Source organism: Gorilla gorilla, chromosome 1 (genome assembly GCF_029281585.2).
Source record: "Gorilla gorilla gorilla isolate KB3781 chromosome 1, NHGRI_mGorGor1-v2.1_pri, whole genome shotgun sequence".
NCBI lineage: Eukaryota > Metazoa > Chordata > Mammalia > Primates > Hominidae > Gorilla > Gorilla gorilla.
In genome coordinates this window covers 19,144,405-19,168,111 of record NC_073224.2, presented here as the reverse complement: position 1 = coordinate 19,168,111, position 23,707 = coordinate 19,144,405, and the positions used below count along the sequence as shown (strand labels likewise).

The 23,707-nt window shown below is 53.6% G+C and overlaps 1 protein-coding gene, 1 long non-coding RNA gene and 1 pseudogene across 2 annotated transcripts; 1 reads left to right on the top strand and 2 right to left on the bottom strand.

Annotated features, from left to right (window-relative positions):
• The window catches only part of LOC134757722 (protein capicua homolog), an 18,502-nt pseudogene extending 16,602 nt beyond the window's left edge, over positions 1–1,900 (bottom strand).
• Positions 1,039–23,707, top strand: LOC129532055 (mitogen-activated protein kinase-binding protein 1-like). Its single transcript, XM_063707702.1, has 29 exons — positions 1,039–1,126; positions 6,730–6,792; positions 7,025–7,082; positions 7,804–7,974; positions 8,363–8,500; positions 8,766–8,948; positions 9,469–9,629; positions 10,398–10,587; positions 11,107–11,252; positions 11,472–11,648; positions 12,408–12,499; positions 12,759–12,884; positions 13,237–13,307; positions 13,463–13,584; positions 13,858–13,933; positions 14,043–14,121; positions 14,368–14,431; positions 14,665–14,799; positions 15,088–15,221; positions 15,434–15,489; positions 16,670–16,906; positions 17,422–17,588; positions 17,806–17,951; positions 18,066–18,263; positions 18,434–18,518; positions 18,779–19,062; positions 19,287–19,901; positions 20,324–20,409; positions 21,049–23,707. The coding sequence occupies exons 4-29, from the start codon at positions 7,813–7,815 to the stop codon at positions 21,274–21,276; spliced, it is 4,158 nt and encodes a 1,385-aa protein (XP_063563772.1). The 5' UTR covers positions 1,039–1,126; positions 6,730–6,792; positions 7,025–7,082; positions 7,804–7,812; the 3' UTR covers positions 21,277–23,707.
• On the bottom strand, positions 15,215–23,698 carry LOC109023422 (uncharacterized). Its single transcript, XR_010134289.1, has 4 exons — positions 23,589–23,698; positions 22,255–22,364; positions 16,436–16,504; positions 15,215–15,775 (listed from the first exon to the last, which is right to left on the bottom strand). It is a non-coding gene; the product is annotated as an uncharacterized lncRNA (long non-coding RNA).

The window sequence follows — 23,707 nt, the reverse complement described above, 5'->3', positions numbered from 1 at the left end:
TCATAGCAGAGTGCTGTCTAGCCTGTTCACATGTCCGCCCTGCATTCTGAAGCCCCACTCTCTGAGCCAGGGGAGATGAGGGACATTCTTGAGCAGAGCCAGTGCAGGGAGTGCACAGTCCTGGAGCAGGTAAAGACCTGGAGCAGCAAGTGAAAGACCCAGAGCAGAGGATGACATGGAGTGACAGCAAGAGGTTAGAGGGCAGTCTCAATCTCACTTGGCATTGTCTAGCAGAAAGACCAATGAATTAATTTGAGGTTAGTTCGTGTGGGTCCTGAGGCCTGCAGACAGTGTGGGGTAACACTACTAATGATGAGAGTGATGAGTGTCTCCCGTGGCCGTGTCCTCTCTGAATCGCTGAGCATTTTATCTTTCATCTCTGTGGGAGTTGCAGCTTAATAATAATAATTAGAGTACCCTGAGCATCGGTGCTTTGTAGAACACAGCATTAAGCCCTGTTTCTGCCTCCTTGGATTGTAGTCTGTATGAACTGGCAGACATTTGGGAGGTGGAGCCCTCTGACAGAGGGGAAGAACATGATAGAATGCAAAGGTCAGGGATATTCTGAGTCACCTAATTGATACCTAACATTCTTTTGGCTCTTGGTAGGTCAGAGTGGCCTTTCCTTCATGCCTGCCAAAGCACAAAGATCAGTGGCCTCACCCAAGTCTCACAGACCCAAGAGTCTAGTCTGGGGATCCCAGGCTCTAGCTTATACATGGTACCTTCCTGGTTTTGGGGAATGCTTGTTCCTCTGTGGCCATGAGTTATGCTTTAACGAGTTGGTGTTCTTTCCTGTGGTACCAGCAGACTGAGCCCTGCCAAAAATAGGTGATGCATGCTGGGTTTTTCCTGTGTGATCAAGAAGCCCGGTGGGCAGAATAGAGGAAGCTGCAGAAGTCATAGCTTCATTCTCCTGAAGACATGGGTGTCTGGAAAGTAGCCACTGCCTCAGGACGGTCCCAGGTACCTTCAGCACCTTCCTCCCAAACACACTCTGTCTGTAACATGTGACTTCTGTCTTCCTCTAACAGGTGACCTTGGAGAAGGTGCTGGGAATTACAGTGTCTGGAGGCAGAGGACTTGCCTGTGACCCCCGATCAGGTTTAGTTGCTTACCCAGCAGGGTAAGTAAGCGCCTTGGAAGAGATCTTGATGCATGGGAATTTATAGCCACGCTAGAGCAGTTGGGATGGGCAGGGATTTTCTGGTATCTTCTGGAAGATAGATACAGGTTAATGTTTTCTTGCCATTTTTGTAAAGAGACGCAGGACCAGGTAAAGGTTCTTTGTCGGGTGCTGTCGTTGTTGCCATCCTGTCCTGCTTTTCGGTTATCTACCCCACCTCCCACACACAGATTTACACTTTATGTTACGCACAGTTCCCAGCACCATCTTCAGTAACTACCTTCCAGTCATTTAAAAAACAGCTTTATTGAGATGTAATTCACATACCATATAATTCACTATTTAAAATACCCAATTCAGTCGTGTATTCACAGAGTTGTGCACCCATCACCACAATCAAATTTAGGACATTTTCATGACCTTGTTCCCTTTTTTTTTTTTTTTTTTTTGAGACAGGTTCTGGCTCTGTCGCCTAGGCTGGAGTGCAGTGGCTCGATGTTGGCTCACTGCACCTCCGCCTCCAACACTCAAGCAATCCTCCCACCTCAGTCTCCCGAGTAGCTGGGACTACAGGCGCACTGCCCCATGCCTGGCGAATTTTTTGTGGAGATGGGGTTTCACCACACTGCCCAGGCTGGTCTTGAACTCCTGAGCTCAAGCCATCCACCTGCCTCAGCCACCCAAAGTGCTGGGATTACAGGCGTGAGCCACTGTGCCTGGCCCCATTCCTATGAGTCACTTTTCATTCCCACCCCCACCTTACCAGACCTTCATCCCTAGGCAACCACTGTCTCCATTAATTTGCCTATTCTGGATGTTTCATATAAACGGAATCAGATAACACTGTATTTGGCCTTTTGTAACTGGCTTCTTTTTGTTGCTCATCCTGGAGTGCAGTGGTATGTTCATGGCTGACTGCAGCCTCAGCCTCTTGCCTTAGCCTCCTGAGTAGCTGAAGCTATGGGTGTGTGCCACCATGCCCAGCTAATTTTTTCATTTTTTGTAGAGACAGGGTCTAACTCTATTGCCTAGGCTAGTTTCGAACTCCTGGGCTCAAGCAATCCTCCCGCTTCAGCTTCCCAAAGTGCTGGGATTACAGGCGTGAGCCACCACGCCTGGCCAGCATAATGTTTTCAGGGTTAATCTATGTCACAGCATGTACCGCTACCTTATTCCTTTTTGTGGCTGAATAATATTCCACTGGACGGATGTAGCACATTTTATCTATTCTTCAGTTGATGGACATTTGGGTTGTTTCTACTTCTTAGCTATTATGAATATTCATTTGTTCTAGTCACTTTGAGAGAGATCAATGCCATAGAAGAGAAGTAGGGGAGTGGGGCTACTATTCTTTCTCTTGCTGCCTTTTCACTCCTCTGCTCCTACAAGTGGGAAACCTCCAACCATAGTTTCTTCAGGCTTCTGGAGAAAGCTTGGAACCCCTCCTGCTTCTGGCTCACTCTGTTCCATGCTGATAGGCACAGGAATGTGAAAATGAGTAGCGCTACTGCTGTACCTTTCTTACTCTACCATTAACTTGTTAATGCCTGGTTCATTCCCCAATGTAATTTTCATAGCAACTTTTATAGTTTTTATACTAGATACGTGATTTGCTTAGTTTTATCACCTCATCAAAAAAGCTTCCTTTATCAGGCTGGGCCCGGTGGCTCACGCCTATAATCCCAGTACCTTGGGAGGCCAAGGTGGGCAGATCACTTGAGGTCAGGAGTTGGAGACCAGCCTGGCCAACATGGCAAAACCCCATCTCTACTAAAAATACAAAAATTAGCCGGGCGTGGTGGCAGGAGCCTGTAATCCCAGCTACTCGGGAGGCTGAGGCAGGAGAATCACTTGAACCCAGGAGGCAGAGGTTGCAGTGAGCTAAGATCGTGCCACTGCATTCCAGCCTGGGTGACAGAGGGAGACTCTATCTCGGAAAAAAGATAAAAGAAAAGTATTTTTGTATAGCTGTACTGTGTTTGTGTTTTAAGCTAAGTGTTACTACAAGAGTCAATGGTCTTGAACTAATGACCTCAGGTGATCCGCCCGCCTTGGCCTCCCAAAGTGCTGGCATTACAGGCATGAGCTACCGTGCCTGACCCAAAAGTATTTTCTTTTTATCTTCTATAAGCTTTAAATGTTGTTTTTAACTTTTTAAACTTTTTTGTTAAAAACAAAGACACAAACACACACATTAGCCTAGCGCATAGAACTACATAGGGTCACGATCATCAAGATGTCACTAAGTGACAGGAGTATTTTAGCTCCATTATAATCTTACGGGACTACTGTCATACATGCCCTTCACTGTTGACCAAAATGTTATGATGTGACGTATGACTGTACTTATTCTATGCCAGGTACTTTTCAAGCACTTTATATGAATTATTTAATACTCTGAGCAACTATTATCACCCTCATATTTTAGAGGAGGAAATTGAGATTCAAAGAGGTCAAGCAGGCCGAGTGCAGTGGCTCACGCCTATAATCCTAGCACTTTGGGAGGGCAAGGTGGGCGGATCACCTGAGGTCGGGAGTTCAAGACCAGCCTGGCCAACATGGTAAAATCTTGTCTCTACCAAAATACAAAAATTAGCCTGGCGTGATGGCGGGTGCTGGTAGTCCCAGTTACTCGGGAGGCTGAGATGGGAGAATCGCTTGAACCTGGGAGACGGTGTTTGCAGTGAGCCGAGATCGCGCCACTGCAATCCAGCCTGAGCGGCTGAGCAAGACTCCATCTCAAAAAAAAAAGAAAAAAAAAATCTAAATCTGTGCACTTTGAACTCTTATAATTTTCTTTCTTTCTTTCTTTCTTTCTTTTTTCTTTTGTAGACCTAGTCTCACTCTGTCACCCAGGCTGGAGTGCCATGGTGTGATTTTGGCTCGCTGCAAGCTCCGCCTCCTGGGTTCATGCCATTCTCCTGCCTCAGCCTCCCCAGTAGCTGGGACTACAGGTGCCCGCCACCACGCCTGGCTAATTTTTGTATTTTTAGTAGAGATGGGGTTTCACCATGTTGGCCAGGATGGTCTCGATCTCCTGACCTCATGATCTGCCAGCCTCAGCCTCCCAAAGTGCTGGGATTACAGGCGTGAGCCACCGCTCCCGGCTCTGTTATAATTTTCATTTGCCTGCTCAAGAGCGATGGGGTGCAGAGTTTCCAGAGCCATCTTGCTTTTGTCATACTTTTGTTTTTTTGAGACAGAGTCTAGTTCTTGTCGCCCAGGCTGGAGTGCAATGGCATGATCTCAACTCATTGCAACCTTCACCTCCTGGGTTCAAGCAATTCTCCTGCCTCAGCCTCCCAAGTAGCTGGGATTACAGGTACCCACCACCACACCTGGTTTATTTTTGTATTTTTAGTAGAGATGGGGTTTTACCATGTTGACCAGCCTGATCTCGAACTCCTGACCTCAGGTGATCTGCCTGTCTCAGCCTCCCGAAGTGCTGGGATTATAGGCATGAGCCACTGTGCCCAGCCTGTCATACATTTTAAAACCCTCCTGACTGTGACATTCTAGAAGGGGAAGCAGGAGACTAGAAGGTGGTATAAAAAGAGAAAGGAGTCGAAGACCAGCCTGGGCAACATGGCAAAACCCCATCTCTACAAAAAATACAAAAATTAACTGGGTATGGTGGCATGTGCCTGTAATCCCAGCTACTTGGGAGGCTGAGGTGGGAGGATTGCTTGAGCCCAGGAGGTCGAGGCTGCAGGGAGCTGTGATGGTGCCATGGTGCCACTGCAGTCCAGCCTGGGTGACAGAGCAAGACCCTGCCTCAAAAAAAAAAAAAAAAAAAAATGAAGGAAGGGCTGAGCCAGGGTGTCATGAGCCTGTAATCCCAGCTACTTGGGAGGATGAGGCAGGAGGATTACTTGAGCCCAGGAGTTCAAGACCAGCTTGGGCAACATAGTGAGACCTTGTCTCAAAAAAACAGAGAAAGGAAACAGGAACAAGGAAAGAGTAGGAAATGGAGAAAGAAGGAGAAAAAAAAAAAAAACAGGAAGAGTTGAGGGGTTAGAGGAGAAAATGATGTGACTCAGGAATTCCACAGCTGTTGGTCAGCCTGGCAGTTCTGGGCATATCTAGTCACATCGGAGGTCCCAGTGTCCCCAAATTTGCATATCGAAGTGGTTTATTGAGCCCAAGATGCTTAGCCCTCACTAGCAACTTGCACCTATCTCCCTTCAAGTTTCCAGCCAGTAGTGGCGTTCAGATATGGGGGCTGCAGTGGGGTCGCACTAGGGAAAATTAGGTCTGGGGGAAGTAGCTGTCTCCTCTTTCTCTCCTCCCTGCCTTTCCTATTCGCAGTCTCCAGGCTTGCTCTTGTCTGCTATTTCCAGTGCTAATGAAGAGTTGAGGCAGAAGGGGGCAACGGGCCAGGGCCTGCTGCCAGCCAGGAGGCCTAAAGAGAAGCTGCCTGGCTATTGGCCTTTGGCTTCTTGCCCCCGATTCCTACTACCCAGCTTCCGTCTCCGGAGCTGCCTCTGGAAAGGCAGGACCTGATTCCATCCAGCAGCCTTGCTGCCTGGCGGGAGAGGTTGCCCCCATCTTCTCTGTGAGGCAGGCAGAGTCCCTGATTCTGCTTCTGGCAGTCGGGGGGCTCTTCTCAGGTTTCTTGGGGCCAGAGATTCTCAGGGTGGGGCTTGGGACCTCTGTGGCACTGTAAGGCTTTCCCAGGCCTTCTCAGGCTATCTCTATCCCCCACCCCATCTTACTGAGCCTCTCTGCTGTGTGGCCCCTGCCTCGCCTCCCACTTCCTTCCTTATCCAACACATGGAGGGTGTGGGGGGCCAGCTCTTGCCAAGTACACACGTGGGTGCACACGTGAGAGGCCTTACATCTTAAGGCACACATGCTTGATACACGTGTGGCCCCAAGCCTGTGAACGGGCTGTGCACCCGAGGCCTGCTTTGCCCAAATCACATTTCTTCTTCCCTCCTACACCCCTTCCTGGGGTATGCACAAGGGCTGCGGGATGGCCTGTGTCCCTGCTGCCCTTTGTGGGTATGGCCAGAGATAGAGCTGGTATTTAGGGGCCTGGCTGGGAGGACAGGCTTCCAGGGAACACTTTCACCCTCATGGGGCTACAGAGATAGTTCCTCTTGGGTGGGGAAAAGGAGCAAGAACAGGTTGCCAGGAGAAAGCAGTGGAGGCTGGGCACGGTGGCTTATGCCTATAATCCCAGCACTTTGGGAGGCAGATCACTTGAGTTCAAGAGTTTGGGACCAGCCTGGGCAATGTGGCAAGATCCTGTGTCTACAAGAAAAAAAAAAAAACAAAAAAAACCAAAGATTAGCTTGCATGGTGGCACATGCCTGTGGTTCCAGCTACTAGGGAGGCTAAGGTGGGAGGATTGCCTGAGCCTGCAAGTTGAGGCTGCACTGAGCCATGTTTGCACCACTGCACTCTGGCTGGGATGACAGAGTAAGATCCTGTCTCAAAAAAAAAGAAAAAGAAAAAGAAAAGGAAAAAAACAGTGGTGCCCTTCTGAGCTCTTTCTACCCAGCTCCCTCTGCCAGGTGACTGGAAGTCCTGGGTGGTCTGGAGGGCTCCTGGGGGAGCTGTGGTTTGCTGCTGAGCCTGTTGTCTGCTCATCTCCTCAGGTGTGTGGTTGTGTTGTTCAATCCCCGGAAACACAAACAGCACCACATCCTCAACAGTTCCAGGTAAATGGGCTGGGGTCCTCAGGATACCTCTTCCTTCTGGGAGCTATGAGAAGGGCACTGTCTAGAGTCTCTATGGCTCTAGGGGCTGGGGCCTGGTTGGGCCCTAAAGCCAGATGGGGAAGTGCCACATGTGCCATTGGTGTCTGCTGGTCTCACCTTTTGAGAGGCTGGGAGGGGGCTAGGCTTAGGCCAGGCTGCCAGTGCCCCTCTGAGCCTGCCCCATCTCTTGCAGGAAAACCATCACTGCCCTTGCCTTCTCCCCTGATGGCAAGTACTTGGTCACTGGAGAGGTGAGTGAGGAAGAGGGCTGGCAGTACTGTAAAGAGGGCAGGTGTCCTGGCCTCCGCAGAGAGCTGCGGTCCTAGGCCTGCTGTCACTTTGGCTTCTGAAACAGACACCAAATCCTGGTTTTTGCTATACCTTAAAATAGTGGTTCTCAAGCTTTAGTGTACATCAGAATCACTTGGAGGGCTTGTGAAAGCACACATCACTAGGCTGGTCCTCAGAGATTCTGATTCTGTAGGTCTGGGATGGGAGTCTGAAATGTGCATTTGTAACAAGTTCCCAGAGAGTGCTGATCCTGCTGGTGAAGGAAGTGTGCTTTGGAAACCACTGCCTTAACTATTCCTTACCCCCGGGGGCCCCCTGCTGGGCTCAGGAGGAACGCTTCTGTCCCGGCGGCATAGTCTTACTAGGGGCAGAAATAGACCTGAGTGGTAGTGGCTCTCAATGCCGGCTGCCCATCAGAACCATTCAGGGAGCTTTGAACAACCTGAAGTACAGACGGCCACCCAGAGATGCTGACTAAAATCCGGGGCCACTTTCTTCCTGGTAATCACTGTTGCCCTCAGATCTTTATCATAGTTCCTCTGTACCCTGCCCTGACTTTTGGCTGGGGAAGTGACGGTATCTAGTAGCTGAGGAGGCGAGGGCCCCGCTCTGGAAGACGAAGTGGGGCTGTATGCCTGTGGAGAAGTCAAGAACTCACTTCCAGTTCTTGCCTTCCTGCAGAGTGGGCACATGCCTGCCGTGCGGGTTTGGGATGTGGCAGAGCACAGCCAGGTGGCCGAGCTGCAGGAGCACAGGTACGGTGTGGCTTGTGTGGCCTTCTCTCCTAGCGCCAAGTACATTGTCTCTGTGGGCTACCAGCATGACATGATCGTCAACGTGTGGGCCTGGAAGGTGAGTGGCTGGGTGGGGTGGCCTGGCAGCCTCACAGGGGTCAAGTGTCAGCTGGGGAGGCAAGAGGCTGCTGACCTGCACCGCTCCATTCCACCCCACTGAACCATTCTCATTCTAGAAAGTTATTTGAAGCAGAAAAGAGCAACTGTGTGGCCAAGCATGTTGGTTGAAGGGGCTAGCTTTATGCCTTCAAGGACTTCTGCAGGAAACGAATCTTTTCAGCTCCTCTAGAAAGGGATTATTTCCCCACCCCTCTTTTTCTGGCCAGTAAATTCTGGAAAGAAACACTTTTTCAAGTACAAATTCTAATTCTCCTCCATTGTCTGAGTCACTGTCTTCTTAGCTCCAAGAGACAGAGCCTTGATTCTTCCTTTGGCATCCCCTCCAGAAAAACACTGTGGCGGCCTCCAGCAAGGTGTCCAGTCGGGTGACAGCAGTGTCCTTCTCTGAGGATTGCAGCTACTTTGTCACTGCAGGCAACCGGCACATCAAATTCTGGTATCTCGATGACAGCAAGACCTCAAAGGTGAGCTGCTGAAGCTGGGAGTAGCCACCAAGGCCCCTGGCAGGGCCTGCCCAGCCCACCCCAGGAGACTCTGCCCCACTTGGGCCTCTCTCTGCATTCCCAGCAGTCATGCAGAAGTTTTGGATGAGCCAGATGCTGTCTGGGCTGAGGAGTAGGCCCAAAGAGGAAGGAGGTGCTGGAGGCATCCCCTGTACTCTCTTAGGGCCTAGTTTCCAGGGGCAGGCTCCGGGGTGGATGGGGGTGTAACAGTGGTGTGCCTCCACAGGTGAATGCCACTGTGCCCTTGCTGGGCCGCTCAGGGCTGCTGGGAGAGCTACGGAACAACCTATTCACTGATGTGGCCCGTGGCAGAGGAAAGAAGGCGGACAGTACCTTCTGCATCACGTCCTCAGGGCTGCTGTGCGAGTTCAGTGATCGAAGGCTTTTGGACAAGTGGGTGGAGCTGAGGGTAAGTACCTCCGTCCCCAGGGGTAGGGTCTGCTCATGTCTCAGCTCAGGGGAGAACTAGTGCCCAGGGCTTCAGACTAGGGGCTGGTCCCTTGTGCATACGGGAGATTCCCAGGAGAACGAAGCTTGGGGGAGCTAGAGCTTGGCCCATTTCCAGCCCTTGGTGATCTGTATAACTGCCTCCTCTCTGCTCTTTCTGTCTCTTTCCCCTGCTTTCCTCTTCCGCTCAGAACATAGACAGCTTCACAGTAAGTGGTGCCTGCACCTTCCTCTCTTTCTCATGCTGTTTCTTTCTCTTCACTGGGCTTTTCCTACTGGATCCTCTGGTGCCTAGAAGAATCCTCGATTCCTAATCCCTGGCTGGACAGGGCTGAGGGGCTCAGAACAGGGCAGCTGGGCGGCTTTTCCCTTGCCCCTGCCTTGGCCGGTCCCTCCTCTTGGCAGGTGGCTGTTGATGGGTGGGGAGGAGAGAAGACTGAGTGGGCAGGTGGCCTTGCTGAGCTGAGCCACTCTGCCCACAGACCACAGTGGCCCACTGCATCTCTGTGAGCCAAGACTACATCTTCTGTGGCTGTGCCGATGGCACCGTGCGCCTTTTCAACCCCTCTAACCTGCACTTCCTTAGCACCTTGCCCCGACCCCATGCTCTGGGGACAGACATTGCTAGCATCACCGAGGCCAGGTGAGCTACGTGGGCCCCCCTTCCTCCATTTGTAGCCTTACCCCTGCCCAGTCTTTCTTGTCAGTGCCTCAGGGAGCAGGTGAAGAGTGTATTGATGCCCCAAAGATTATTGGGAACACCTCTTTAGACAGAAGAATTTGGGTTTATCGGTACTTGTTGCAACCAAGGAGACCCCACCCCATGGAGAACTGTGGAGAGTCTCAGTAAGTGGGTGTTAGGAGGGACATATGGGATTTGGGTTTGCGTTGGGTGATTTTAGGAATCGTTCGAGGGATTGAAGTATTCTGGTTGGATGCTGTCAGGAACTAGGGGCGATTCTACAGTGGAACATCTTGTTAATTTATCTAAGAGGTGAAGGAAAGGTAGGGGGCTAAAGCTGTATTTGGTCAAGAAGCCGCCAGCAGTCATGTAGATGGGAAAGGCGGTGTTTGATCATTGTCATGGTTCGTTGTGGTTTGTATGGTGATCTTGTTTTTATCTGTGCACAGAGTAGTCTTGTTTTTGTTTTGCCCCATCACAGCCATAGAAGTACCTTGTCTAACGTTGGTGTTCTGTGAAGCTGTGTTCATCCGAACACCATGGCCCAGCAGCTAGTGCTGGGTCAGGTTCCTGCTGATGGCTAATAGGGGCTCCTTTCTTCTCTCAAGCAACTACTTCCAAACCTGCAGGTCCAGGGAGGGCTCCTCACACACTGCTCCTTCCATTGTGGATTGGCTTCTCTTTTCATTCCCTTCAGTCTGACCAGTGTGCCCTGTCCTCTCCCTACAGTCGCCTCTTCTCTGGAGTGGCGAATGGCAGGTATCCAGACACCATTGCCTTGACCTTTGATCCTACTAATGAGTGGCTGTCTTGTGTGTACAACGATCATAGCATTTATGTTTGGGATGTGAGGGACCCCAAGAAAGTGGGCAAGGTGTACTCGGCTCTGTATCATTCTTCCTGCGTCTGGAGTGTGGAGGTATGTGGGCTGGCTGGCTGGCTGGAGACTGGCCAGGTTGGCTGGGATACCATTTTGAGGACAGAAAGTAGGGATCCCCAAGTATAATCTTAGATTCCTGCTGCCTCCCTGTTTCTCCAGTGACTTCCCTGGGATAGATCCTGGGGACTGAGTTTGAATGTTACAGGCTTCCCCAGTGTGCCCCATCCTTAGTTTTGCCTCAGTCATCTTGGACAAGTTATTGAATTTGACCAAGCCTCAGTTTCCTCACCTGTAAAATGGTGTACTTGATTCACCTAATTGTTCTAAGAATAAAATGAAATAATGTAAGTGGGAGACATAGAAGAGTGCCTGATATATAGTGGGTGCTTCCCCTTGGTCATGTTGAAGGGTATATACCAGTTATGTATGGCCTGTGACAGGCACTGGGCTAAGTCCTGGCCACCATTCCCTCTTTCGTCCCATTCCCTTCCATCTCCTTGGGTAGGCAGAGGACTGCTCCCGAATGGAGGTCTGATTGTGTTCCCTCGGCCCCTTCAGGTCTACCCCGAGGTGAAGGACAGTAACCAGGCCTGCCTGCCCCCCAGTTCCTTTATTACCTGCTCCTCAGACAACACCATCCGCCTGTGGAACACAGAGAGCTCCGGGGTGCATGGCTCCACCCTCCACCGAAACATCCTCAGCAGTGTGAGCCCTGAGGCTGTGGGGCCCCGCTTCACCCTCAGTGCCCCCATCCCCACAGCTATTGCACCTTGTTACTGGGAACTGGGTCCCTAGGCCTTGGCCTTCCAGCCTTCATTTGGCTGTGCTCTGTGGTCCAAGGGTTTGTTTTGCTCAGCTTTCTTGCCCCTTGCAGCTGTACTGGTCAGGCCTGCCTCATCCACCTTTTCTAACCTGTTCCACTACGACCTCATTAAAATCATCTATGTGGATGGGAACACCCAGGCCCTGCTGGACACAGAGCTGCCTGGAGGAGACAAAGCTGATGCATCCCTGTTGGATCCCCGCGTGGGCATCCGCTCAGTGTGTGTCAGCCCCAATGGACAGCATCTAGCATCAGGGGACTGTATGGGCACACTTAGGTAATGCCAGGTCCTGGGTGGGTACTGACTGCCTCTCGTGGTGCAGAGTTGGGTATTTAGAACTTTAGGGAGGGTTTGGCTCGAAAAGATTGGGCAACAAGATACTTATTTACAAGGCAAAGATAATAACTTCACAATGAGTAAACCTAGCAGAAATCATCTTCACCAAGTGATCAAGGTTAACATCCTCATATCAACATCATTAAGCCCATAATAGGATGTACTAAGAAGGATGTGACATTGTTTCTGTGCTATTCTTACCAAAAATGCATAAACTCAATATAGGCGTGAGAAAACATCCGACAAACTCACACTGAGGTACATACCACAGAGTAACTGATCAATACTCTTCAAAAGCATCAAGATCATGAAAAGTAAGGAAAGACTAGAGCACTGTTACAGACCACAGAAGTCTAAGGAGAAGTAACTAAATGCAATTTGGATTCTGGATAGGATCTAGAGTCAAGAAAAAGGACATAGTAGGAAAACTGGTGAAATTTGAGTAAGGTCTCTAATTAATAGTATTGTGCCAACATAAATTTCCTAGTTTTGATAATTGCAGTATTGTTATGTAAGATGTTCACATTAGGGAAAGCTGGGTAAGGGAAATATAGACGCTCTCTGTTCTTTCAGCAACTTTTCTCTAAGCCTAAAAGTTCAAAAAAAGGAAAAAGGAGGAGAAAACGTAGCAGAGGAGGGGGCGTGAGTCCTTCCTGCGGCCTGGCCATGGCCTCTTCCTACCTCTCCTCATCTTTGCAGGGTGCACGAACTTCAGTCCCTGAGTGAGATGCTGAAGGTGGAGGCCCATGACTCTGAGATTCTGTGCCTGGAGTATTCTAAGCCAGACACAGGTCAGGAGAATGCCCGGAATGGCACAGGGCTCCTCCAGTCCTGCCGGCGCCACTTATATCTGTCCCGGCTCTTGGACGTGGGGTCGGTAATCTTTGGATCACTGGTGTCATTGCTGGTTCAGAGGAAGACAGCTCTGTCCTTGCTCCGTGGTTCACATGGCTTGGGGATATGGGGCTCAGTTCCCTCAGGGCTCTTTGCCAGGCCCAGATAAGGACTGTTCAGGGCACTCATGGGCTGATGGAGTTCTTTCATCCCCAGGTCTGAAACTGCTAGCATCGGCGAGCCGGGACTGGCTGATCCACGTGCTGGATGCCGGGCGGGAGTACAGCCTACAGCAGATGCTGGACGAACACTCATCCTCCATCACTGCTGTCAAGTTTGCAGGTGCGGGCAGGGTGAATGAGACACATCCTGCCACTCTCACCCCTGCTGCCATCTGCCTCCCACCTCCATGAGAAGGGTCTGCCAGTCGTCGGGGAGTGTTGGACAGCAGCTGGGAGGCCTGGAGCTGGTTGGGAAGATAGGTGGAACAGAGACTCTCAGTGCTGGGACTTGAGCCAACCAGGTTGGACTGAGGATAAGGAGACAGGAAAACCTGGGTTTCCAGGTTTAATTTAGTTGGTTTTCCCTGGCATGTAGAGTAGCTTGATGGGGGATCTCATGGAGGGAAGGTGGGAGGCAGGCTGCTCCCGTGTGGTGAGAACAGTGGGAACAGCTGGGCTTCCCTCCTTCACAGCCAGTGATGGGCAAGTCCGCATGATCAGCTGTGGAGCAGACAAGAGCATCTACTTCCGCACTGTGCAGAAGGTGAGGGCACTGGGCTTTCCTGAGAGGGGCGGGGCAGGGCGGGGTCTGCCATTCCCTGCCTAAGGTTACAAGAGGTGAAGGGAGGCGCAAGTAGGGCTCCTGGGGCCTGGCGAGGCATTTGGGTGTGGGCCTGCCCACATGCTCCACCCCTGCAGTCTGGAGATGGAGTGCAGTTCACACAGACACACCACGTGGTGCAGAAGACGACCCTCTATGACATGGATGTGGAGCCCAGCTGGAAGTACATGGCTATCAGCTGCCAGGACCGAAATATTCGGTGGGCGTCCCCTCCTCAGACTCTGCCCACATTCCTTCATCGCCCTACGGGGTCAGCTCTGTGCAGCTAAGTTCCCACATCTGTCGTTCTGTACAGGACTTTGTACCCCCTTGAGCCTACAGTACTTTGCTTCACCCGAGAGGTGGTAGCCTGTTTGCTGCTGGGGGTAGCTCCCAGAGAGCGTAGACTGGGAGTGAAAGCTGGCATTTCCATCCCCCAGGCATGTTCCACCTTCACCGCCTCCTCATGAGAAAGACACTATGTTTCTTACAGGATATTTAACATCAGCAGTGGAAAGCAGAAGAAGCTGTTTAAAGGATCACAGGGCGAGGACGGCACACTCATTAAGGTAAGGACCCAGAGGGGGTACTGGACAGGGGCTCGGGGACAGAGTGGTGCTGGGTGGGAGGGACTGGTACTTCCCATGTCCTCCAGCTGCACACCCTGCTACTCCTCAGGTGCAGACAGACCCCTCAGGGATCTACATTGCCACCAGCTGTTCTGACAAGAATCTCTCCATTTATGACTTCTCCTCAGGTGAGTGCGTGGCCACCGTGTTTGGCCACTCAGGTGAGTGTAGCCTGAATCCCCGAGTAGAAGCTGATACCTGCGTAAACCTGAGTGAGTTCCACCCCTGGAACTTCACTCTTCTATTAGTTTCTTGGGACCCGCAGAGCTACCTATCCCTACCCTGCAGCCAACCCCCGTGTCCACTGTTGGGATGGAGAGGACTTGGTTGGGAATTTAAGGTGGCTTATAGACCGTATTCTTTGTTCTTCACAGAGATTGTCACTGGCATGAAATTTAGTAATGATTGTAAACATCTCATCTCTGTGTCTGGGGACAGGTGAGCAGCTTCCCTGAGAGGCAGATTCTTACTCTGCCACAGCACCCTGCCCTCCCCTCTCTCCATTTCAGTGATGTCTCTGGGAAGTGGGGTTAACAGGGATAGCTCTTGGCTGTGCTTGACCTGAAGTGGAGGGTGACTCTGGTCTCCTTGCCATCCATGGATAAGGGGAACGAATGGCGCTAGCCATTCTACCTGCCCCTCCTTCAGCCAACTGTGTGGCTTTACCCCAGCTGCATATTTGTGTGGCGCCTGAGCTCTGAGATGACCATCAGCATGAGGCAGCGTCTGGCCGAGTTGCGCCAGCGTCAGCGGGGCGGCAAGCAGCAAGGACCATCCTCTCCCCAAAGGGCTTCTGGACCCAACCGGTGAGAACAGAATGTGGGCAAGTGATGGGTGGGTGTGCAGATGGCTTGCTGGGACCTCACTGCACTTCCTCCATGCTTTGGGCCTGCCATTCAGCAACTCTGTCTCCCAAGACCTTACCTCTCACACAAGGATCCATGATGTCAGCCTCTTCCCCCTGTTGAGTCTCCTCTCCCCCCATTGAGTCTCATCTTCCCCTCATTGAGTCTCCTCTTCCTTCTTCCCCCATTGAGCCTCCTCTCCCCCTATTGAGTCTCCTCTCCCCATGCCCCTCCTTGTCTCGGACTCAGGCACCAGGCCCCATCGATGCTGTCTCCTGGACCAGCTCTCTCATCAGACAGTGACAAGGAGGGAGAAGATGAGGGGACTGAAGAAGAACTTCCAGCACTGCCCGTTCTTGCCAAGAGTACCAAGAAGGCACTGGGTCTGTGGCAGTTGGGTGTGGGGGCAGACAGGCCCTAGTTGGTATAATGGCTAGATATGGTTTTTCTGAGACTGTGGGGTGAGAGCAGTGTGAGCTGAGGAAACTGAGGCATCATTGTGGCCACACAGGGTATGGGCTGATGGGGCCAGGGCTCCAGGGTTGGGTTGGTGGGGGGCAGGAGACACTTCCTCTGACTGCCTGTTTCTGTCTAGCCTCGGTCCCCAGCCCAGCCTTGCCCCGAAGCCTGTCCCACTGGGAGATGAGTCGGGTGAGTCGCCATTGTTAAAATGTCCTTCCAAGGTTAGAGGAGGCAAAGGGAGCTGTGAGAACAGGGCTCTCTGGGCCTGGTAGGGTACTGGGGCATGGGGTCTGCCCACATGCTGCACTCCTGTGTCCAAGGAAGGCCTTGTCAGGGAAGTTGAAGCAGCTGGGCCGGTCCTGGGTGCGGGGTGAAGAAAGCCCAGGTATTTCCTTCCTGTGGACCAGATGGGGTGGATGGAGCACAGGGTCAGTCAGCACTGGGGAGGTGGGGCACTTGTTCAGCTGCCTGGTGCCTGGAAGTAAATATCATCAGAGAAGAGCTCAAGGTGGAGAGGACAAAGGACCCCTAAGCCAGATAGTTAGAACTAAAATGCAGGAAATCAAGGATCCAAAGAGCGGAGATCTGGACAAACAGTTCTAAAGACCCCGGTTAGGAGGTAAGTGGAGAACTTCCAGAATAGTTAGAGGGAAAAGGCCATGAGGGGACCCATAACTCAGCGACTGCCCTGGGGTGGCCAAAGGGGGATCAAGGTGTTCAGAGCAAGTTCCCAAGCACCAGTACCTTCCGTTGTCAGCAACAGTTTCACAGAGTGATGATGCTGTGGTGTTTCTGGAGCACCCTGACCGGGCCAGGGGTCTCAGGCCTGGGCTATAGGTTTGTCCTTGGTGCTGTGAAGGGACTTTGGGGCCCCCAGCTATTGGAGTGATTGGGGTAGAGAGGCAAAAGGAGTGGTTGGGGTAGACAGGCAGAAGTGGCCTTTGCCCTGGGCTGGGTTTCTTGGGGGACTCTTGGTAGTAAGTGGTTGCTGCTGGGGCTGTCCTCAGAGTAGGAGACTTTGAGAGACCCCCAGCTCTGAGGCATCCATGATACCAGGTGAAGGCTGAGACTAGGGGTTCCTGTGCCAGAGGATGCGGAATGCAGCTAAGAGCATGAACTCTGGAGCCAGACTAACCTGCAGGCCACTTACTGTCTGTGGGACGCAGACTGGTCACTTAAGCCCCCTGTGCTTCAGTCTCCTCATCTGTAAAACAAGGATTATACTAGTGCCCATTTCAAAAGGTTGCTGTGAGGATGAAGTAAGCTAGTATGTGTAGTGTGCCAGGCACATAGTAAGGGATATGTGGATATTTGTTGATCTTACTGTGTGGTTGTTGTTACTCCTCCCCCACCCCCTACCTCCCACCAGGCACAGGAGTCCGTGGGGTTCCTAGACCCAGCTCCTGCAGCCAACCCAGGACCCAGAAGAAGAGGGCGCTGGGTTCAGCCAGGTGTGGAACTGAGCGTTAGATCCATGCTGGATCTGCGGCAGCTGGAAACACTGGCCCCAAGCCTGCAGGACCCTAGCCAGGACTCGCTGGCCATCATCCCATCTGGTCCCAGGAAGCATGGGCAGCAGGCCCTTGAGACTTCACTCACTAGCCAGGTGAGCCTGCTTTCTCCCAGCTCTCTAGAGAGTTCCAAGGGGCCTTAGGCAGCCTTTGCCACCAGCTGGGACCTGAGCACTGGTCCAGCTATGCTTGCTCTGCCCCTGTGGCACATGGGTAACCTGAACTGCAAAGCCAGGATGGGGGTGGCTGGGCTGTATGGTTTGGTCATCAGGATAGGCAGGGGAGGGGTTGGGGTAGAGAGGCAAAAGTGGCCTTTGCCCTGGGCTGGGTTTCTTGGAGGACTCTTGGTATTAAGTGGTAGCTGGAGGTTGGCAGCTCAGAGTGCTAATATAGTTCATCCAGAAGCTCACATCAGCAACTGGAGCCCAGCCTGGCTTCTCGATGTCTGTCTTTCAGCTTCCCCTTGAATGAGTGCACACCGCATCCTTACTCACCTCCACCTCTTCTCCAAGGGGAGGGTTGGCCCCCAGGATACTCAGGGCTTACCCTCCAGCTACCACTGCCTCATCTGTCACCTCTGCTCTGTTAACATCCCTTTGTGTGTTCCCAGAATGAAAGGCCCCCTCGGCCTCAGGCTTCCCAACCTTGTTCCTATCCCCATATTATCCGATTATTGTCACAAGAGGAAGGGGTCTTTGCCCAAGATCTGGAACCTGCACCCATTGAAGACGGTATTGTCTACCCGGAGCCGAGTGACAGCCCCACCATGGATACCAGGCAAGGATCCTGCCCTAGCCAGACCTCGTGCCCCCGTCTTCCCCTCCCTATGAGTGTTCTTTAGTCGAGGGAGGGTTGGCCCCCAGGATACTCAGGCTTTCCTTCCAGCTCACCACTGCCTCATCCCTCACCCTGATCACACACAGGCAGGAGTCCAGCGGGGCTGCTGCCTACCCCTGCTCACTGCCTTTTCTTCTCCCTGCTGGAATCCTGGCAGTGAGTTCCAGGTGCAGGCTCCAGCCCGGGGAACTCTGGGAAGAGTGTACCCAGGCAGCAGGAGCTCAGAAAAGCACAGCCCTGACAGTGCCTGCTCTGTGGCTTACAGCAGCAGCTGCCTTTCCAGCCCCGAGCACCCCACTGAAGGTGAGGCTGTAGCCTGGAGGGAGGGGCCATGGGGGGTGGGGCCTGGAGGTGGGTGGGGAGGCTCTGGCAACAGATGGGTGCAGTGCGATGCCTCTCTCCCCTCCCCACACCCAGACTCTGAGAGCACGGAGCCCCTCAGTGTGGATGGCATCTCCTCAGACCTTGAAGAGCCAGCTGAGGGCGATGAAGAAGAGGAAGAAGAGGAGGGAGACGTGGGCCCCTATGGGCTACAGGAGGGCAGCCCCCAGACTCCAGACCAGGAGCAGTTTCTAAAACAGCACTTTGAGACTCTGGCCAGTGGAGCTGCTCCAGGTGTGGTCAGAGGGCCAGCATTTAGTGCCTGCAATTTGCCCTTCTCCCCTCCTTGCCTACCTGAGAGGAGGGTCCCAGGGTATAGGCTGTGGCTGGGGGTCTCAAGGAGGCAAAATCTGGGGCAAGGGCTTGGTTTTTGCCCCAATTCATCATTTCTCTGACCTTGGTAGGGGCCCCAGTGCAGGTGCCAGAGAGGTCAGAGTCTCGGAGTATCTCTTCACGATTCCTGTTGCAAGTACAGACCCGCCCACTCAGGTACAGAGGCCCCCTACCCCCAGCAGCAGCTCCGGCTCTCCTGGCCTCCCAGGGCTGCTGCCCTCTCCTCTCCAGTGTTCTGTCTCTCCATGTGCGGGGTGTTTTGCACTCCCGGTTTTGGGCTAACTGGCCTTTCCCCAGCCCTATCTGGCTTTGTGCTTGTCCTCTCCTAGTGCCCTGGTGCTATGAGTTTCTCGCCATTTTGGCAGGGAGGAGCATTGAGCCTTCTCTGGGCCTTCTCCCACATTTCCTCCCTGTAGGGAACCATCCCCGTCCTCCTCAAGCCTGGCACTGATGTCGAGACCAGCCCAGGTGCCACAGGCATCTGGTGAGCAGCCGAGAGGCAATGGTGCCAATCCCCCTGGAGCACCCCCGGAGGTGGAACCGTCCTCTGGCAACCCCAGCCCCCAGCAGGCAGCCTCTGTGCTGTTGCCACGATGCCATCTCAGCCCTGACAGTAGCTGGGCTCCCAAGAGAGTGGCCACAGCCAGCCCCTTTTCTGGACTCCAGAAGGCCCAGTCTGTGCACAGTCTGGTGCCACAGGGTGAGGAGCCTGATGGGTTCAGTGCCAGGGTGCAGGGTGTATGGAACACATGTACATGCTGGAGGAGGGAGGGCCTGGTGTGGCCCTGATGTGCCACTGTGCTGGCCACTAGGTGTCCCTTAATGGGCATGTGGAGGGGAACAGCAGCTCTTCGGGATTGGGTGTTGGCACCTGGGATGCCTTCCTCAACACCTGACCTGTTCATACCTCTGTCTCCTTTGCAGAAAGAGATGAGGCCAGTCTGCAGGCCCCTTCACCAGGCGCACTGCTCTCTCGGGAGATGGAAGCTCAGGATGGTCTGGGCTCCCTGCCCCCAGCTGATGGCCGTCCGTCTCGGCCTCACTCCTATCAGAACTCCACCACCAGTTCCATGGCCAAGATATCCCGCAGTATCTCTGTTGGGGAGAACCTGGGCCTGGTGGCTGAACCTCAAGCTCATGCCCCCATCCGAGTCTCACCACTCAGCAAGCTGGCCCTGCCCAGCCGGGCTCACCTGGTCCTGGACATCCCCAAACCACTGCCTGACCGTCCTACCCTGGCTGCATTCTCTCCTGTCACCAAAGGCCGGGCCCCTGGCGAGGCAGAAAAGCCTGGCTTCCCGGTGGGCCTAGGAAAAGCTCACAGTACAACTGAGAGATGGGCCTGTTTGGGGGAGGGCCCCACTCCCAAGCCTAGGACAGAGTGCCAGGCTCATCCTGGGCCCAGCAGCCCCTGTGCCCAGCAACTGCCAGTCAGCAGCCTCTTCCAAGGCCCTGAAAACTTGCAGCCCCCACCCCCTGAGAAGACTCCCAACCCCATGGAATGCACCAAGCCAGGGGCAGCCCTGAGCCAGGACTCAGGTGTGCACAGCTCCCCAGCTCTCATCTCCTGCCCCATCCTTACTCTCCCCTCTCTGTTGGCCGCTGTCTGGCTCCATCCCATTTCTGTGGGTACAGCTTCTGGTGTTTCTTGTCCTGTCTGCTCCTGTCGCAGGTCCGTAAGTCACACCCCTGATGGTGAGACCCTCCTGCTAACCTTCATGACTTCCTTGTGACTCACTTGCCCATTCAGTGGCTTCTGAACTTGGGGCTGGCCGTCTCCTCTGGACCTTGTTTGTGTGGTGTTGGGGAGGCCGTTGGAAGAGAAGCCAAGAGGAAGGGACTGAGGGCAAGTGGGGGGTGCAATGCTGAGGGCTAGGTCTCTCCCGCTCTGAGTGTCTTGGGTGCGGAGGCCTGAAATGGCTACATGTTGGGCCTCACTGAGCTGTATCCGTCTCTTTCAGAGCCAGCGGTGAGCCTGGAGCAGTGTGAGCAGCTGGTGGGAGAGCTCCGCGGCAGCGTGCGCCAGGCCGTGCGGCTCTACCACTCGGTGGGTGTTAGGTGCCCCCCGGCAGGAGGGCGAGCACGTCAGTAGTGCTGGGTGTTTCGGATAACCATGTCCAGAACAGTATGCTAAGGCTCTTGTGCTGACAGGATGGCACACTCAAGAACATCTTGGGCAGCATAGGTGAGGGGGTTAGAGGCCAGGCTAGCCTCTTGTACCGGGCACCTGCGGTCATTTCTGGTTAAGAGCTGGAGACTTCCCTCACGAGGTGAGGCCTGAAGAGACCACACCTCCTAGTTGGCTCAGGACAATCCCAGTTTATGTCGTTGTCCCAGTGTAATTATTAATGGCATCCTTTTTCATATCCATGAATTATTTGGCCCCCTTAGACATAGGGGACAGTCCAAGAAGTCCCAAACTTTGAAAGAGAAAGCAGATTCTGCCGGAGTTGTCATAAGGAGTTGCTTATAAGATGTAGACGGTTCTGCAATCCAATGGGTTCCTCCTTGGGCGTCACCTCCAGAGTCTGCCTGCATCCCATGTTCCCTGGCCATACATGCTGATCTTGGCAGGTAGAGTTCCCAGCTAGTCCCTTCTGAGGCAGGCTGGACCCAGGTGGGGCCCCTCCCTTTTATATGTCTGTTGACAGGCTCCTCCACCTCACTTCTGGGGGTGCTGTTTCAGGTGGCTGGCTGCAAGATGCCCTCAGCAGAGCAAAGTCGGATTGCCCAGCTCCTCAGAGACACCTTCTCTTCAGTGCGACAGGAGCTGGAAGCTGTGGCTGGGGCAGTGCTGTCCAGCCCAGGCAGCAGCCCTGGGGCTGTGGGAGCCAAGCAGACACAGGCCCTGCTGGAGCAATACTCAGAACTGTTGCTTCGAGCCGTGGAACGGCGTATGGAACGCAAACTCTGAGTTCTGGAAGCCTGTCCCAAGTGAATGAATGCCCCAGCGATTCCAAACTGCAGCCCCTCTGCCACTCACCAAAACCTGCGGGGCTGCTTGGAGTGGAAAGCGGGGAGCAGTGTTCCGAGGCAAAGCAGCCTTCCCAGCCGCTCCTCATGGGGGGCGTGTATTTATTAATTTATTTCCCTGACTGTTGCCTCACTTCCTTGGAACTCCTGCCTCCACAGCCCCTCCGGTGGCAGGGACAGGTCTTGGGTCTTTGTCATCTTGGTGCTGTGAGAGGTAGGAGGGCAGCCTGCCCCATCTAGGAATCTGGGAAGGGCTGGCCCTCTCTTAGAAGCCATTTGAAATTACTGCAGGGATTAGCTCCCTGTGGTGGAGCATACACACGGTACTCTGGGGTCCAGGTGAGAGGTGATGTGGTATTCAGTGCCCGTCAGCCAACTGTGGGCCTTCACCTCTACCTCCACTTCCCCTCTCACACCAGCTGCACTCCCCTGGCTGCCAGAGCAGGGTGGTTTTCCCCAATACCTGGCAGCTCAGAAAGGCAGAGCCATCTGGCCCTCCAGGGTGTCCCCAGCCATCAGGAGACTTGAGTTGGTATTTGGACCTGAGCCCGCACATTCCACTCCCATTCTCCCTCCAAGAGGGGCCCAGCGTTGTATTTCCCTGTGACCCCTTACTCTCCTGGCCAGAACTTGAGCCAGCTGTGGGACGTTGCTGCAGGACAGTAAGCCCTCACCTGGGCAAACATGAAGCTCTGGCCTCCTTTCCTCAGCCCCTTGTTCTTCCCTGTCCTCCACCCTGGACCCCAGCCGGCTGCTGGAGCCCAGAGGCCACCTTCTCCCTGCATCCCGAATGATGCTTAGTCAGAAGCCTGTGTTGGAACATCCCTCGTTTACAGGGCGCTGGCCTACCTCCTGAGGACCTCGGCCACAGATGAGATCACATACATGCACGTGCACACATGTACACACACACACCTACCTGCACAGCACGCCGTTGAGTGTTGGTTGCTAGAGTATCCGGCTGGCTGCTGTGTGCCTGGTCTCCTCACATCCTGCCTCAGCTTCACCACCCTGGCTTATGTGGAACACCTATCAGGGAGCAGAAGAGGGGTGCAGCACACTAAGTGAACCCAGATTCTGGATTCTTGGTGTCCACAGCCTAGCTGATACAAGATGGCCCATAGGACACCTGGTTTAGGTAGAAGGAGCCTCCTCAAAGGCAGTGCTGGGCACCCACGGGTGTGCTGGATACTGGAGTTTGAGAGGAGGGAGGTGCTGGGACCAAAGGAGACACTAGAAAAGTGGTAGATGGGACATGTAAGTGGCAGAGGTGAGGGGATAGGTTAGAATGTAAAAGGGCAGTAATTAGGAGTGAGGGAAAGGAGATAGGGGACCCTAGGAGGTAGAGTGGGACCATGTCGTGAGGCAGTTGAAGAGTTGAGGAAAGGTTTTTCTGGGCCGTACTGCTCCCCTCTGCTGCAGGTAAGTCAGAGCAGCTTTACCACAGCTTCAGGCCACGAGAGCCCCTTCACCCGCCCTGCTGCGCCATAGGCAGAGGCTTATAAAGAAATGGGTTCCGGGCCAGGTGTGGTGGCTCAAGCCTGTAATCCCAGCACTTTGGGAGGCCGAGGCGGGTGGATCACGAGGTCAGGTGATCCAGATCAGCCTGGCCAACATGGTGAAACCCTGTCTCTACTAAAAATAAAAAAATTAGCTGGGCGTGGTGGTGGGCGCCTGTAACCCCAGCTACTTGGGAGGTTTAGGCAGGAGAATCGCTTGAACCCTGGAGGTGGAGGTGGAGGTTGCAGTGAGCCGAGATCGCGCCATTGCACTCCAACCTAGGTGACAAAGCTACACGCCATCTCAAAAAAAAAAAAAAAAAAAAAAAAAAAAGGGGGTTACAGAAGGTTCCCAGCTCCGGGGCATCAGCCTGAGTGCGCTTGAGCTGCTCCAAACCTGGCCCTTCCCCACTCCTCTAGCATCGCCACCCGCATGGCCCTGGAACTCCCGCGGCGGCGGGGGCGGGCCCGTGCCTGCTGTGCCCCAACTTGCCACACCAGCCGCGCCCACCGCAGGTGGGACTCAGGTTCGACCTCTGGGCCAGGTCCTTCAGGAGGAGGGAGCTACCCTTCGCCAGAAGTTTGTGAGAATGTGGCCGCCCTTTTCCTGCCCTCTGCCCTATGTAGGTGGGGGCCTCGTGGCCCGGCCGGCGCCCCGTCCCCTTCTGCATGTCTGAGGCCACCGACGACCGCCGCCCCACTCCAGATTTGCCCCCGCCCTGTTTTGAAAGCCCCTTATTTATAACTTTTCTACTTTGTGCAGGTCGCGGCGCTTCCCGCCTCATCCTCGGCTGCATGGGGCGGGGGGGCTGTTTTTAACGTGCCCGTTTGTACTGATGCATGAACTTGTCAATAAACACAATTGTTTGTTAA